General features: G+C 44.4%; 1 protein-coding gene across 1 annotated transcript in view; it reads right to left on the reverse strand.

Moving 5' to 3' along the window:
- NUP43 (nucleoporin 43) overlaps nt 1-14,916 on the reverse strand; it is a 203,009-nt gene extending 188,093 nt beyond the window's left edge. The window contains exon 1 of the mRNA XM_085612218.1: nt 14,650-14,916. Coding sequence (XP_085468344.1) covers nt 14,650-14,772 — 123 coding nt within the window. The 5' untranslated portion in view covers nt 14,773-14,916. The remainder of the gene's footprint in view (nt 1-14,649) is intronic.
- Nucleotides 14,917-15,505: the final 589 nt, after the last annotated feature.

A 15,505-nucleotide genomic window follows, 5' to 3' on the forward strand; every position in this document is an offset into this window, starting at 1 on the left:
AGATCATAAGCTTGATCTCAGCTAGCTTGAGCATTTTTAAAGCTACCGTCCACTAGGAGCAGACTTTGGTGTTTGCTCCAGTTTGGCAGGAGATTTGAAAATGCTTCTGCCAGACATGTCACTGTGCCAGTGAGGGCAGGGAAACCACTGTGCCCCGGGGGTGGGCTTCCTGGTCCACAGCAAGTGAGTCGGATCTAGGGGATGGGGTTCCAGGGGCCATTAGACTTGGGAGGTTGTCTGTGTGCCCCTATCCCTTTAGTTAAAATGACAGCTCTGAGGGGGTGGGGCGAGGGGGGGTAGGGGGATGTGGTCCCCAAGGACTTTTTAGTTAAATTATGTAATGGGAAATGTCAAGAGGGATGAGATCCACGGGACTAAAACGGCTCGGGATGAGGGCTACGCACGGACCCTTCCCTAACTTTAAATATCCACAGCCCCGAGGGATGGGGTCTCAGGGTTTAAATGCACTGCGAGGGGGCCCTACTGACGCCCCTCTCCCCTTATACAAATTATAAAATGGCTTTTTGTTTTATTTTGGCCTCAGGATTGGGGAACTAAGTCCCAAATTCCTGTAATGGCTGCCAGCAAAATTTCTCTCATGTTGCTGGCAGCCAATCAGAGAAGCTAGATGGCCCACGGGGGGGAAAAAGCTCCCTGGGCCAATCTGGATGCTCTGTTTTTAAATTGGCGCTATAGAGAGACTGTTGTGGACCCAACTGTCCAAATATATAAATATTTTTAATTCATAATTTTTCAAAAACTACTGAATGGATTTACACCTATTCACATACAGCATGATCTGTAAAACGAGATCTAGCTTCCTGTTAAATTTGATGTCATTCCGTTCAGCAGTTTTTGCTGTAGCCCTGCCTAAATAAGTCCCCAGAAAATGCAAGGGAAAATTTGCTTTTTTGTGCCTCCTTTTCTTACCCCCCCCCTTCGCTTGACATATAACCCCAAAACTTAATTATGACCTCACATATTACACCACTCATGACATGGTGAGTGACATCACTGATGACATCACCCAGTGGGTTGAAGTATTTTGTAAGAGTTTATGAAAACATCATTATTAAAAAGGTACTAAAATAGTTAAATTAGTATACTAGAAGTAATACTAACGAGTAATACTATTTCTAACATACATTATGTGGGTGGTTGTGTGAGTGGCTATATGGGAGGGTGAAAAGGGCGTGTAAGTGACTGTATGGGTGGGTTACTGAATGGCTGTATGAGTGATTGTGTAAGTGGCCGTAAGAATAAGTGAATGGCTGTTTGAGTGGGTGTTTGGTTTGCTGAGTTGGTGTGAGTAGCTGTACTGTAGAGCAATTGTCTGTGTGAATGGGTGAGTGAGCGGAATGTGCTTGAAAGTGGTTGTGTAGGTGCTTGTATGGGTGAGTGAGTGGCTGTGTTGAGAGGATGTATGGGGGGAGTGTGATTTTTTGAGCGGCTGTATAGGTAAGTGACTGGTTGTATGAGTAGCTGTATGGGTGAGTGGTTGTATGAGTGGCTGTATGAGTGAGTATGTGACTAGCTCTATGGAGGAGTGAGTGAGTACTTGTATGAGAGTGGGTGTATGAGATGTTTTATAGGCTCATCATCCAGGGATTATTAGTGTGAAAGATATACACAAAGATATTTCAAAAGTTCAGAGTATACTATGTGTACTACTGAGTGATACTATTTGTAACACATTAAGTGAGTGGCTGTGTGAGTAGGTATGCGTGTGGCTCTATGGGTGGGCAAGTGGTTGTATTGGTGGGTGTGTGGCTCTATTGGTGTGCGTCAGTGGTGTATGGGTAGGTGAGTATGCATGTGAGAGGTTGGATAAGTGAGTGATGGTGGGTGCGAGTAGCTGTAGGGGTGGGCGAATGAGTGGATGTGTAAGTGACTGAGTGAGTGAGTAAATGTGAGTGGCTATATGAGGGAGTGTGTGCTTGTGTCAGTGAGTGTACAGTTGAGTGAGTACATGTTTTTGTAGATGTATGTGTGAGTGGATGTGTTAACTGTATGGGTGAGTGGCTACAAGAGTGACTATGAGTGAGTGAGTAGGTGTGTGTGAGTGAGTAGGTGTGTGAATAGCTGTATTGGTTAATTAGTGCTTGCATGAGTGGAATTATAAGTGAGTGGATGTGTGAGAGGCTCTATGGATCAGCGACTGGGAATGTGAGTACTTGTTTAGGGGTGTGCAAGTGGTTCTGTGGATATCATCAGTGATGTCACTGACCAGGTCATGAGTGATGCAATATGTGGAGGTTATAAGCTGTGCATTCGGGTGCATACGTTATAATTAGCTCAGGTAACTATAACTGCTGAATTTCTATGGTTTTGTCCGAGTGAAATCTGAGCCTAAATAGAACATCCCTGTAACCTTTGGGTTTTTCAGTGAATTTATAACTTTGTTTAAATCCATTTCCTAACTATAAAGTCCCTAAACCTTTGGTTTTTACGTGCATTCTCAAGGTTTTTTAAAATTGTATTTCCTAACTGTAGCCTGTAACTTTTGAGAATGGGTGTGAGAGTGCATGTATGGATCTGTGAGTGGGTATGTGACTGCTTGTCTGTGTATGAGTAGGTGCGCGAGTGCCTGAGCGGATGTATGAGTGCCTGTGTGGGTCTGTGAGTGGCGATACCAGTCAGTGAGTGGGTATGTGAGTGGCTGTGTCTATGAGTGGCTGTATGTGTCTATGAGTGGGTCTGTTAGTGGCACTATGGGCCGGTGAGTGGCTGTGTGGGCCTGTGAATGGGAGTGTGACACTGACTACCTACGTGGGTGTCTGACTACCTGTGTAGGTGTGTGAGTGTATGTGTGAGTGGCGCTAGGAGTCTGTGTGGGTAGGTGGGCTAGTGACTGTGTGGCTCTGTGGGGTTGTGAGTGCCTGTGTGGCTCTGTGAGTGGGTGTGTGAGTGCATGTTTGTGAGTGGATCTGTTAGCGGCACTATTGATCTGTGAGTGGGTGTAAGTGTCTGTGCACATCTGTCAGTGGGTGTGTGGGTGCATGTGTAGGTCTGCGATTGGTGCTATGCATTTTGGGCATTTGCATACTTAGGGTATTTAACAAAGGGAGAACCATGGACTCAGATTACACTACAATAGATCAATAATTCATTCACCTCTATTTAAGATTTCATATTGTGTTTTTCATAGAATACAAGAGGAAACATACTTGCCCTTGCAAAGTCCAAGAAGTCTGGATCATTTGTGCTTTACTGAAGTGGAGCTTCAGCTGGGGCACCTGCTAGACCTTTTGACTGCCTTCTCAAGAATCCTTAAGGAAACTGAGTCTATAAAGACATTGCTCGAGAGACACTGGTGCTTGACCCAATCGTGAACAGGAATTTCCCTTTTAAAAAACACAAATGCATCGACCCGTTTGACATCGTGGGTGACTATCGTCAAGTGGACAGCTGGCAATTTATCTTCAAGACATGCGTCCATAACACCCACCACCCCCGCCCGCAGAACAGTTGCGTCGGATTTCTAACACTCCTCCCCAACCAAGGACGTAGTCAATGTGCCAATGTGAATTAGAAAACCAGTTTGACTGCAATCCATATAAAATCCATTGAGCAATACTGCGTAGGAAATGTTTCCTAATAATAATCAGTGCCACAAGATGAGTTCAGGGACACAGTGGAACACCAAACCCTCCGTCATTAATGGCTATCACCCTCAAGATTGGCACTAAGAGGCAGAAAATGCATTTTAAAATTCTAAACTGCTGCTTAAAACATGAGGATTCGTAAACACAGAGATTATGAAAAGTACTGCAGTGAAGCTTGTTATGGAAAATGAAAACAGCAAAAACATATTGTAACCGAGTTGATATGGTCTCAACACCCTCAAACTATTTCTAAAAATTATGCTATTTACCTGTATGAATACACAAGCCTAGTGTTTCATAGCTGGTTCGCACAGCATACCTCTTTTTTTGTTATGAAAAAGTAAGCTAACTATTTCCTATTGCAGCTTGTTCGAGGGTGGAACATACATAGTGACAGGCTGAAGGCCACTTCTTCCCGCTATCGCCGCTGTCAAAAGTTGATGCTACAAACTGGTGTGGCCTCTTTCTCGATAGACCTAGTGCAATATGCATTTCTGAAATAAGTTCCGATACCTGAATTTTTTTAGCACCTGATAATAGTTCTTATTTTATATTTTGAAAACAATGATGGGACTAGCTGACATTAAAACCAGCGGTAAGACAACAAAATGCATCAGCTCAATTTTCGTAATGATAAAACCAGTGCATAGGGTGCAGGCATTTCTAACAGTTGACGCATGTTAAAAAAACTCACTCTATGAAGTAAACCAAAAAGTCTGAATAAGACAAAGAATGGAAATAAACAGAATCTCTAAAGACAAAATGATAGAAATGGTAAAGTCTAAACAGTGTTCACGACTGTGCACTAGAATAAACTTTTTCTTACATCCAATGAGCCCAATTAACACCGTCCGATCGTTTCATACTGGAAGGTGGTATATCAGACAACTTACTGGATTGATTAGACCTTGTAAATAGGCCATTTCTCCCCAGTATCAAACCGATGGACGAACTTCTTCAGGCATAAGCTTCCAAACAAAAAAATGGTTTCTGGCTATCTCCTATGAGGCCATTTAGACATGAACAAAGGCTTGGTGACCGCTGTGCAAACCTTTTGGGCAGCGGGCAAGGCAGCCTTAAGGGACATGTGGAATTCTGCCTTTAGCAGGCACAAACACACGAATCTACAAACTACCCTTAAGAAACACATTAGGGATATGCTGGACAAGTATAATGCACTCAGGACTGCAGAGGAACCTTGAGGGATATACATCTTTCATAGGGGAATCCTAGAAACGCCTCTGGATGTTTTTATTTATACTTAGGGCAGTGAAGAGATTATGGTAAATACACTGAACACAGGCTCACAGTACACTCCAAAGCAACTTTCCATACAGGGAATTTATGCAGCACCTGCATACATGCCAAGACATGATTCAGTCTGGAAAGTCCAGATTAAAACCAACATTAAAGTGTCTCTATCTCAATAAAAGTCAATGGGAGAAAATATACCCCCCCCCCCCCCCATTTTTATTTTTCAAAATCGCCAACTGTCGCGGCCTAAAATGGTGGCATAAATGTCTGCCTTCAGAGATTTCTTGGCAGGTAGGCATCACACTCAAGCTCCCCTAAGGGTGAACTTACTTTGAAGAAGACTGCCAAGGAACAACCAAGTCAATTACAATGGTTAGTCCCTGACAGAGGGAAGCAGCATAAGAGTTCTTCATTCCTTGCATTCCCCAATGCCCAGAATGAGGAATTTTTGTTTTGAGGTGGATTTTATTCGTATTCCCACCCAATTCCAAACCACCGGAGACTAAAATGGCAACAAGGAATGTAGTTTCAAACGTATGTACCGCTGGTGGAAAAAAAAGGCAATTTCCCCAACTCTAATTAAGCGTAGTACGATGGGTGGTAAGTAGACCAGGGCGCAATTTCAATTACGCTGGAGTAATCGGAGTAATTTTGATAATTCCACATTGCTCTTTGAAGTGAAATTACAGTTAATTACGCAATTATTCCTGCTTGCATAATTATGACTAATGGGAGGGATCCTACCACAGGAGGAGAATCCCATTTTTCCCCTCCCTGTACAGCCCCTTCTCCTCTCATCTTTCCGTATCTCCAGCCCTCCTTTGACCCCCCTCCACCTCCCGCCCTCCCTCTCTACTCCTCAACGGTCTCCTCCTCCTACTTGTGATCTCTACTCTTCCCCTCTAAACACCAGTAAAAATATTACTTTAACACCCTACACTCCTTTCTATCACATCTTTCCCCACCTTCTACCCTTGCACCCCAATACCCCCCCCCGTTGCCCCAACTCTCCCTGTCCTCCTTCACCTACTGCACTCCCTCCCTTAACCATCTCGCCACCCAACACTCCATGCTCAGCCCTCTGCTCCCTGGAAAATAAGCTTGATTCTCTCATCGCTTCCATTTCCCAGCTTGAAGCGTTCATCTCACTTTTAAGTGCTAGGATACCCCCCTTCCCTAACAACCTCCCAAGGAGTTCCTTGCTTCTGCGCCCCAATAAAGCCAACCACAGTGTCCTCCGCAGACATCGGCAACCTACTGGCTAGCTACAAGACTACCAACAACAATCCCCATCCACTTTCCTCTGCAAAAATTCTACTCAATTCACTATTCAGACAATCTCTTCTGTCAGAACTAACCAGTTTTCTTCTTCCCTGGCACCCTCATACAAGAATGTTATCCCTATCCACAGCCCAAACACCCCCATCACCAAAACAGTTCTCAGAGCTGCATGGTTTACTACACAACTGCGGCTCTGCAAACAAACACAAACTGGAAATCTCTGACACTATCGCCCACTACAATCTTGACATACTCTTCCTCACCTGGTTTAATGACTCCTCTCAAACTTGGTTTGATCTTCTGCTACCTACCGACTACTCTATCCTCAGAAACAACAGAACAGACAAAATTGGGGGAGGTGTCGCTATCATCTTCTGAAACTCCCTTCAAATTAAAGCCTTTCATACCATCTTCCGTATATTCTAATGCCTATCCCTAGAACTTCAAGTACATCACGGCTCACCCTTCAGGTTCCATGCCATCTACCACCCACCCGGTAACTGTTGTTCCTTTTTGGAGCAACTCACCGACTTCATCAGTGACCAATATTCTCAAAGTGACAGGCAGATCTTCCTGGGTGACTTCTATCTCCACTGGGACTGCTTGGAAGACTTGGCTGCCAACAAGCTTGCCACCTTTCTCTCAGCCAATGATCTTTTCCAATACAGCTCGGAAATTACACACTAAGGGCTCAATTCTGGACCTTGTTATTTCTAAAGCAGACCTGCTTACTATTGCTCCCCCTATCCATGTAGACTGGTCAGACCACTTCCTCATTCCCTTCCGTTTTCACCTTTCGCACGTTATAACTCTCGGCCAACCTAAAAGGGCTTCTACCTGGTTCCGCAACACTAAAAACATGGATCTTGACACACTGCGATTCTGCTATGCGTTCACTTCCTAGACAAGACCCTAACATGGATGTCAACAATCTCACCTCCCATTGCCTCCAAGTCCTAGCAGTCAAAATCGATAGTCGCTCCACTCCAAATCAAAAGGAAAAGACCCACCCCCTCAGCACCTTGGTTCAATAAAGCTCTCTATGATGAAAGGAAGAACCTTAGAATCTTGGAGAAACATTGGAGACAATCTCCATCCACCTCCAATCTCTCTCATTTACGTTCGCTAAGATCCAAATACCACAAGCACATCTTCCATGAAAAAGCATCACATTTCAGATCCCTCCTCGACTCAGCCAAAAACAGACGCAAAACACTTTTTGACCTCATCAAAAACCCTAACTGCTCTCCCCAAACCACCACGCCTGAGGATTCTTCAAAGAAAATCAGCAGAATTCGCTATATCCTTTGATGAAAAGGTCAAATCACTGGTGGATCAGGTCACTCACCCCACCCCCATTGAGGAGCGAAAATCCTTACTCACTTGGCAGAACTTTGCCGCCTCCTCAAATGCATCCTCGAAACCAAACCTTCCAACCATTGTTCTGACCCCATCCCTAGTGTCATCGCCATGGATTTCTACACCAATACTCTCTCCACCTGGACCAAGCTAGTTAATCTCTTCCTCAGTCAAGGCTCCCTCCCAGCTGCCCTCAAAACAGGACAGGACCGGTTACCCCTCTTCTAAAAAAAACCTCCGCAGATGCGAACGACCTCAACAACTTCCACCCCATCACCAACCTCTCTTTTCTTTCAAAAGAAATCACAGAAAAATGTATTGCGAAACAACTTTCCCTACATATTATGGACAATAATCTCCTTGATGTGTTCCAGTCTGGCTTCATTCAAAATTGCAGCACTGAAACAGCCCTGCTGCAAGTGATTGATGATGCGCTGCATATACTCGATTCTGGGGAATCGTGCCTTCTGATTCTTCTTAACCTCTCTGCAGCCTTTGACACTGTTAATCACAACACCCTCCTTAACACTCCTCAACAGAGAATGGGCGTGGAAGGTACAGTACTTACATGGTTTGCCTCATTCCTCTCAGACAGAACCCAAATGATCAAGATAGCTAACAGTCTTTCGTCTCCATTGGCGGTTGGTCAAGGCGTCCCTTAAAGTTCTATCCTTGCACCCACTTTGTTTAATCGCTATCTGGAACCATTAGGGAACCTCCTAAGTAAATCTGGGATCCACTACCATCTCTATGCAGAGGACACTCAAATCTACCTCAAGGTGTCTTCCTCACAAGATCTCTCACTACTCAACTCAATTCACAACTGGATGTTAGTTCACCAACTCATTCTCAATCCCTCCAAAACTGAATTCCTCCTCCTATCTACCTATCTCTCCCCACCTCCTGTTCAATCCAGGATGGATCAGCTGAATTTACTCAACAATAAACCCATCATCGTCGACAGCGCTAAATCACTAGGTATCATACTTGACAAAAGTCTCAACCTAATCTCCCACATCAACTCCATTTCCAAGAACGCACGTTACCAGCTGTGCCTTCTGTGGGGGATTTGTCGGTTCTTCCCGGAGAAAGACCTAAAAACCTTGGTCCAATCGCTAGTTCTCTCTAGACTGGATTACTGCAATTCTCTTCTGACTGGCCTACCCAAATCTCACCTCTCCCCCCTCAAATCCGTCCCCCATTCAGCAGCTCGCTTTATTTCAGGGTCCAAACTAAGTGACTACATCACTCCTATCCTGGCTTCTCTTCGATGGCTCCCATCGAGGCAAGATCTATTTACAAAACAGCCTGCATCACCCACAAAGCCTTGCACACTTCCTCCCCTCGTTACCTGGCGAATAAACTGAAAATGTCTGGAGGCTCGAGACCTGTTTCTGCTTGAGCCCCCCTCTTTCAAAAAGGAAAGATTGGTGGCTCAATCGTTCTCAGATAATGCGGTGAGAATCTGGAACTCGCTTCCTCCATTGCTCCGTGCCACCACCTCTATCTGGATCTTCAAAGCTGACCTCAAATCTCTTCTCTTCCAAAGACACTTTCTGTAATAATACCTTCATTCTCAGACGCCACTGGGAAGTTCGTTCATCATTGTAAATTTGTAATATTGTCTTGTACATTCCTCACCCTTGCTTGCTGTGTTTGATATTGTGTTCTTGCCTTCACCCTACCTTTTCTAGTCTCCTGTTCATTTTTGTAACATTCTATTTTGTAACATTTCTCAAAAGTAACGTAACTGGTTCTATTGCACAGCGCTCTGAAGCCTTCGGGTAAAGTCCGCGCTTTATAAAAATGCATTTAATAAATAAATAAAAAATAAATATAGCTGCGTACTTCAGAAGCGTGCTTGGAATATGGAGGCAAGGGGTGGCTAGAGCAAGGTCCTCTAGGTATGGCAGTGGTCCAGTGGTCGAAGTGGGCGGGAACGGAGGGGCACGGCGTGCCCCTACTTATTTAATTTAACCAAGTCCGTTCCCCTACTTCTTCGTTTCAAAAATGCGTCCCGGGACGGCAGGAATGCTCTGAGCTTAAAAGAAATACTACAGCATCATCCAGGCCGGTGTGCTGCATAGCGAGGAAACCTCTGCAGTTGCCAGGACCCCCTCCCCCTTCCCCCCTGTATCTGTGGGCAGGGACCTGCCCAGCAACACTGTAGGAGCCGTGGTGCACTGGAGGAGCAATCAATCAGCACAAAAACCCGGCTACCTCTGATGGGCCGGGCTGTGCAGTGATTTACACCTCATTTAGTGAGGAGGCCACCCGCCTGCCCCCACTGTGACCAATACAATGGACACATTAGGACGCATTGGCGGCCCCGCCCTTGACCTCATCTGCCCTTTATTTTCGAGCTCACCCAGACAGGGCCGGTTTTAGGGCGGTGCGACCCACTCACTGGGTGCTGGCTTCCTGGGGGCGCCGTGTTTGAAAGTTTATTGTGCTTTTGAAGCACCTGCTGCAGCGTTTCTTTCCTCCACAATTACCAGGCCTCACATAAATGTCAATAAAACTCGTGTGATTAATTATCTTCCTGGAGAGAGATGAGCATTTTCTATAGTTGAGGTTTTGACTTCGGTGAAGTTAGTGCAGAGGGTTAATATGCCTGCTGCAAAGAACGTGTACCAAGTAGATTACAGAGTGGGTATGATGTAAACAGATCAGCAGGTTACTGCTTTCAAAAGAGACATCTTTTTTGTTACTTGCAATTTATAACTTAAAGTCCTAATATAGAATAGTGAGCTACTAACTTTCTTCCTAGAACTGCATACACACTGCAAAGTATACATTATTAGAACATTGATTAATGTTGCAAAAAGATTTAATTTGGCTAGAAATCGATTCTTGTTATTAAAGAAAACTCCCAACTATGCTGTTTCTTGTTCGACTCCGAGTTTGTGCTTCTCCACACCAAGAACTCTTAAACTATACTAGTATGGATGACATGTGACTCCTACACTTTTAGTCCTTTGGGTTATGTAACATTTCCTATACACTGATTTACACACGTATGATTGATTGCATCACACACACATTACACAGAGACAAAGTGCTTGGACACCCTACACTGGTATGAGTGGCGCTATATAACTAATTCAATGCATCTGAGAGACTGTGGTTATGGAGACTTGGTCACTGTTAAAGGGTGCTAGTGAGAGAATCCGTGGTGGAGGTGGTCATTGGGGGGGCGCCAACAAACATTGTCGCACAGGGCGCCACCAGCTCTAAAGCCGGCCCTGCACCCAGACTGACAATACCACACGGAAAGGAAGAGGACTGGAATTCGTGGCAGACTGTGCTCAAACCTTGGCGCGTTTTAAAAATAAATGTGGAAAATGTTTAATGTCTTATCTGCTGTTTTCCGTATTATATTTTATAAAATGTGTACTGCTTCTCTGTCTATGTTCAGGGATGTGGTCTTTTTGAAAATACGGTTTACCCTTTTCCAAGGATATAACATAAAAGCAGCCCGAGGTGTCCATTTCTGTGACACCAGAGCCCCTTGTGAGCCCCATCCAGGGTCTGACTGTGAAAACAAATAAGCCCTGGCTCCAAGGCCGGGCTGGTGTACTGGGCATCTGGTTTTATTACTGGAGGCTGCAAAATCGACCCCCAGTAACAAAACCCGCAGGGCTGTCCAGCACAATGACTCACTTCTCACTCTCAAAAACGCAAAAATCACTGCAGGATTCCTTGTAAGCCCAGCAGATTTCAGGCAACAATACAAGAGTCAAGATTTATATCTCTGGTGGTTGATCTTCCTGTTGGAGAGAGATTGGAGTATTGTCTATTGCCAGTTTTGACCCATCCATTGTAGCAAAGAGGGTTAAAATGCCCGCTGCAAAGAACCTGTACCATACAAATCACAGAACTGTATTTAATGGGCAAAGCTCAGTGGGTTGCTGCTTTTGTCACAGAGAGCTACATGCAAACTGCATGGTGAGGGTTTGGAAGTTATGTTTTTTCCCCAGTCATTCATTATCCTAATACTGCTAAAATTGGTTTGTTTGGGAAGAAATACATTCTTTTTAGAAAATCCAACTACTGTGTTACATTTTGAAACCTCGGGTTGTGTTCCAGATCTTAAAAAAATGCCAACCAGAATTGATGGCATGTGAATCCTAACACCTTGTAGCCCTTTTTGTGTTGTAAACATTTTCTAAACATTGATTTACACACGTATGATTAATTGTCTCTGTATGTGTGCATGATGTAAAGTGCTCCAAGTCCCTCACTGGTATGAGAGGCACTATCAAACAATTTAAATACATGTGAGAGAGGGGCAGTGGAGAGATGAGGGGCGCTGTTGGAGGGTGATAGTGAGGGAATCCTTGAAGGGCCCCAACAAGATTGTCGTATCCTGGTGCACCGTAAGGTCATCATTTACTGTTCTCTAAAAGCTAATACAATGGAATACATAATACAATGTGTTGTAGAATGCACCATTTATGTAATTTTTTCCAAAATTTTCTAGGGGAGAGAACACCCTCTCCCCGTGTCCCTTGTGCAGTCATCAGCCTTGCTTGCTGCGTTCACATGCATCACACTGTGCAGGGGATGGACACAAATTTCCCAGGGCTGCTTTGGGTTCCCAGTTTGGCCCTGTCTGGCACCAAACTAAAAGTGCCCCATTTAGTAAATGAGATATCTAAACAAGCATTGGCAAAGCCAATAGGTCTTGCCCTTGGGACCTCTTAGGTTTGTGATTTTGTTTTAGCAATGCATTACAGCCTAACTAATGTACGATTGTGTCACCACAAAAAATAAAGTTGGATGTATCCTTCACTTCCCGAATGAAAATATAATTTTGCCTTCAGCCCTCAAGAGCTCTTTCAAGTTTTTTGTGGGTAGGAGAGTTAGCAAGCCAGACAGTTCAAAAGGTATAGTTAGCAGGACACTTGAATACATAATGTCGATGTTTGAGCAGCTTGCTGGCTGACATGAATGTGGAGGAGCCCTGTGGGTTTCTGTGAGTCAGATCAGATTTTCCTCAAGAATCCCTTAATCTTCTGAGCCCTGCTTATGCCCTTCCTTGCTGTCCACGAGTACACCAAAGGCTTACCTGTGTACACTAAGAGCACAGTTTTCATGTCCTCAACGTTTGAGGCAAAAAACACTCATTGCTGCTTTGACTTACTCTGCACAAGGGAGGCGTTGCAGTGGGTGTTCCCACTCAACTCTCACGTTTTTTATGCATTCCCAGATTTACAAGGACTTTTAAACCTGGGACTGATTCAAAATCTTACGCCTCCCCAAGGGAGGCACAACAAGGAGAAACATCTTTATTTCTCCCTGTTTTCCTCTTTCTATATGTGCAGCACACATACAAAGAGGAAAAAGCCTCTCAGGTTTGCTTTTGTGCACAAAAACAATGCTGCATGCAACGGAGGTACCCTTGCACCATGGTGCAAGGGTGCCTGCGTTGGCGCTAGGCTGACGAAACGGCACCAGCACACTTGGCAAAGGCAGGAATGCACCGTATTGGATAAAGACGGTGCATTTCTGCCCTTTCCCTGTGACGCAGGGCAGCAAAGTAACTTGATGCGTTGCACCACCATTCCCGTAAATATGTCCCTAAGTTCTCAAACTTCACGGTGTCTCTTTGCTTCAAGCAGCCATCACTTTTAACATGTGCTGCCTGCTTTTGGGCTGCTGCAATTACGCAGTAATGGAGGGCAAAATTATGTTCCAGTGTTGACTAAATTATGCAGCAATGAAAGACTGCAGCTTAATGTGGTACATTTTCTGATACTTTGTTATTTTGAAATTTTTACACATACTAACAGTCTCTGCAAAGCTTTCGCCTCATTAATAGCAGCCCTGAGAACGTGACCAGTCAACCTTTGTAAAGGGCCCTCCACTTCACAGCAACACAAGTCACGTTGTTTTGATCCATTTGAGATACAAACAAATTTTTAGGTAAAACCATCAGCTTATGAAGCAGATGGTGCTTTATGTGGCAAACACGGCAGAGTTATAATTATGTGGAAAACATTTGCAAACTAGGATATTTTGCCATTCATGTTTGAACTTCTCTCATGCAGTGTCTGGTGGGTGGTATTCCTAGACACCTACAGTGCTAATGGAGAGACAAAGGAGGAAGGTGTCTAATAGTGATTGCAGAGGATAGTAGCCTGTAGGGGAGAAAATAACTGATTGAAATAATCTGAGGACCACTACCTATTTTTGACTGTACCAATGTTTGAGTCTCATAATTTCAGAATTGATGCATTTGCAATTCTGATTGCTATCTAACTTGAGTGGTAATTACACAAACTACTCATAAAATAGTTGTATCTCATTCATCTGATACCGCTAAAAACATCTGCAAAACCAACAGGTCTGGGTTGTTTTAGAGTGCTAGGTCTAGATACAATAACAGGAAACTAAGAGGCATCTAATGCTGGCTTCATGACATGTTGCTTGAAGCATGTAAAAACACATGAATACAATTTTGCATTGACCGTGGGGCACAGAATGATGTCATCAACAGTGCTCCCCAACACGTGGGGCTTCCTGTCATCGAATCTAAAGCCAAATGTTATGTTCAGAATTGGTTAGAAAAAGGGAGAAGTGCTAATGAAAGAAACTGCATGGCTCGGACACAAATGGCTTATGATTCCACCTATATGCGTATTTGGGACATTCTGTGATTGAATACGTATCCCAAATTGCAAATGTATTTTAATGTCAATAACTCATCTATTAAACCTCAAATAAACGTGTATCTATTGGTTGCATTAAATAACATTATAAGCTGTAACTCGTCAGTGAAATGCCAAACATACTAAAAATTGGGATGTTTTGCTCTTTCTAGCCACACCTCTGACTCCGCCCACTGACCCAATCCTCGGAATATTCCCGCCCCCTGATGCTCCGCCCACAGTTCCCCTACTTTTTTTTCCCCACTTCGACCACTGCAGTGGTCCATTAGGAGCTAGCCACCACTACAGAGTTGCAAATTAGGTTGGGAGGCAGTGGACCGAGTTCATAGCTGTCAAGTTTTACGACAGTATGTGCCACTTTCAGCCCTTCCAAACTTTGTAGCCATACGATGTTTGTGTGCTGGAACTTGTGCTTTTATGTTGCTAGAAGAGGCATGGTCGTATACACAAAAGTATAACAAAAGCATGAGCAGTACCTCGTTGTCCCATGAACCGGTGGCGAACACTTTCGGCTGCTGCAGGGATGCCGATGGTACGGGGCGCCAGCGAGTCTTGCTGATTTTCTGGGACACAAACTTCACATTGAACGAGTCTTCCATCTCCCCAGCAGAGTTTAACAACCACACCAACCCGCCAGGGCGCGGGACTGTCAGAAAAGTAGGCAAACTGCGCGCCCAAGTCACGTGACAGGACGTACGGACCAGTCTGCACACGCACCGGTCCCTGCTCCTGCCTTCACATTGGTTTGCTTTAGTGCAGATAGTCGTAACAATAAATAGTCGGGTCTGTTTCATTCTGAAGATACTCAATGACCCAATCCGACAAAACGAAACAACAGAGCAGTGAGCCAATAAGATCGATAAGCAGGTCAAACCCCCTGTATTTATTAGCCAATAGCATGGGCGATGGCAGCTTTGCCCGCCCACTTTTCTACAAAAATATCGTACATGGTGGTTTCGTGGGTCAGATTTAAAATCATCGCATTTTCCAAGTTGACATTTTTTTTTGCCACTTTTTATTTCGCGCACACGACCTGGTAGTTTTGGAGCGCTTTACATGAGTATCAATTGCCTCCCACAAGGATACATTTATTGTTGGTAGGCACGGGAAGATAAAGTGATTTGCCCAGAATCGCAGGCTGTTGAGCCGACGCCGAAACTCGAACCTGGTTCCCCGGCTTCAAAGTCGACAAATCTTACTGTTAGATCCATAAATTAACCCTGCTAGCTATATCGGCACATCTCTTTCCTCGTTATCCCCTACATCGTTAATTATCAAATCCTAGCATTCCTATAACATTCGTTCTACCACACGTGCCAGCACTGGGAAAGC

Source organism: Triturus cristatus, chromosome 6 (genome assembly GCF_964204655.1).
Source record: "Triturus cristatus chromosome 6, aTriCri1.1, whole genome shotgun sequence".
NCBI classification, from domain to species: Eukaryota; Metazoa; Chordata; class Amphibia; order Caudata; family Salamandridae; genus Triturus; species Triturus cristatus.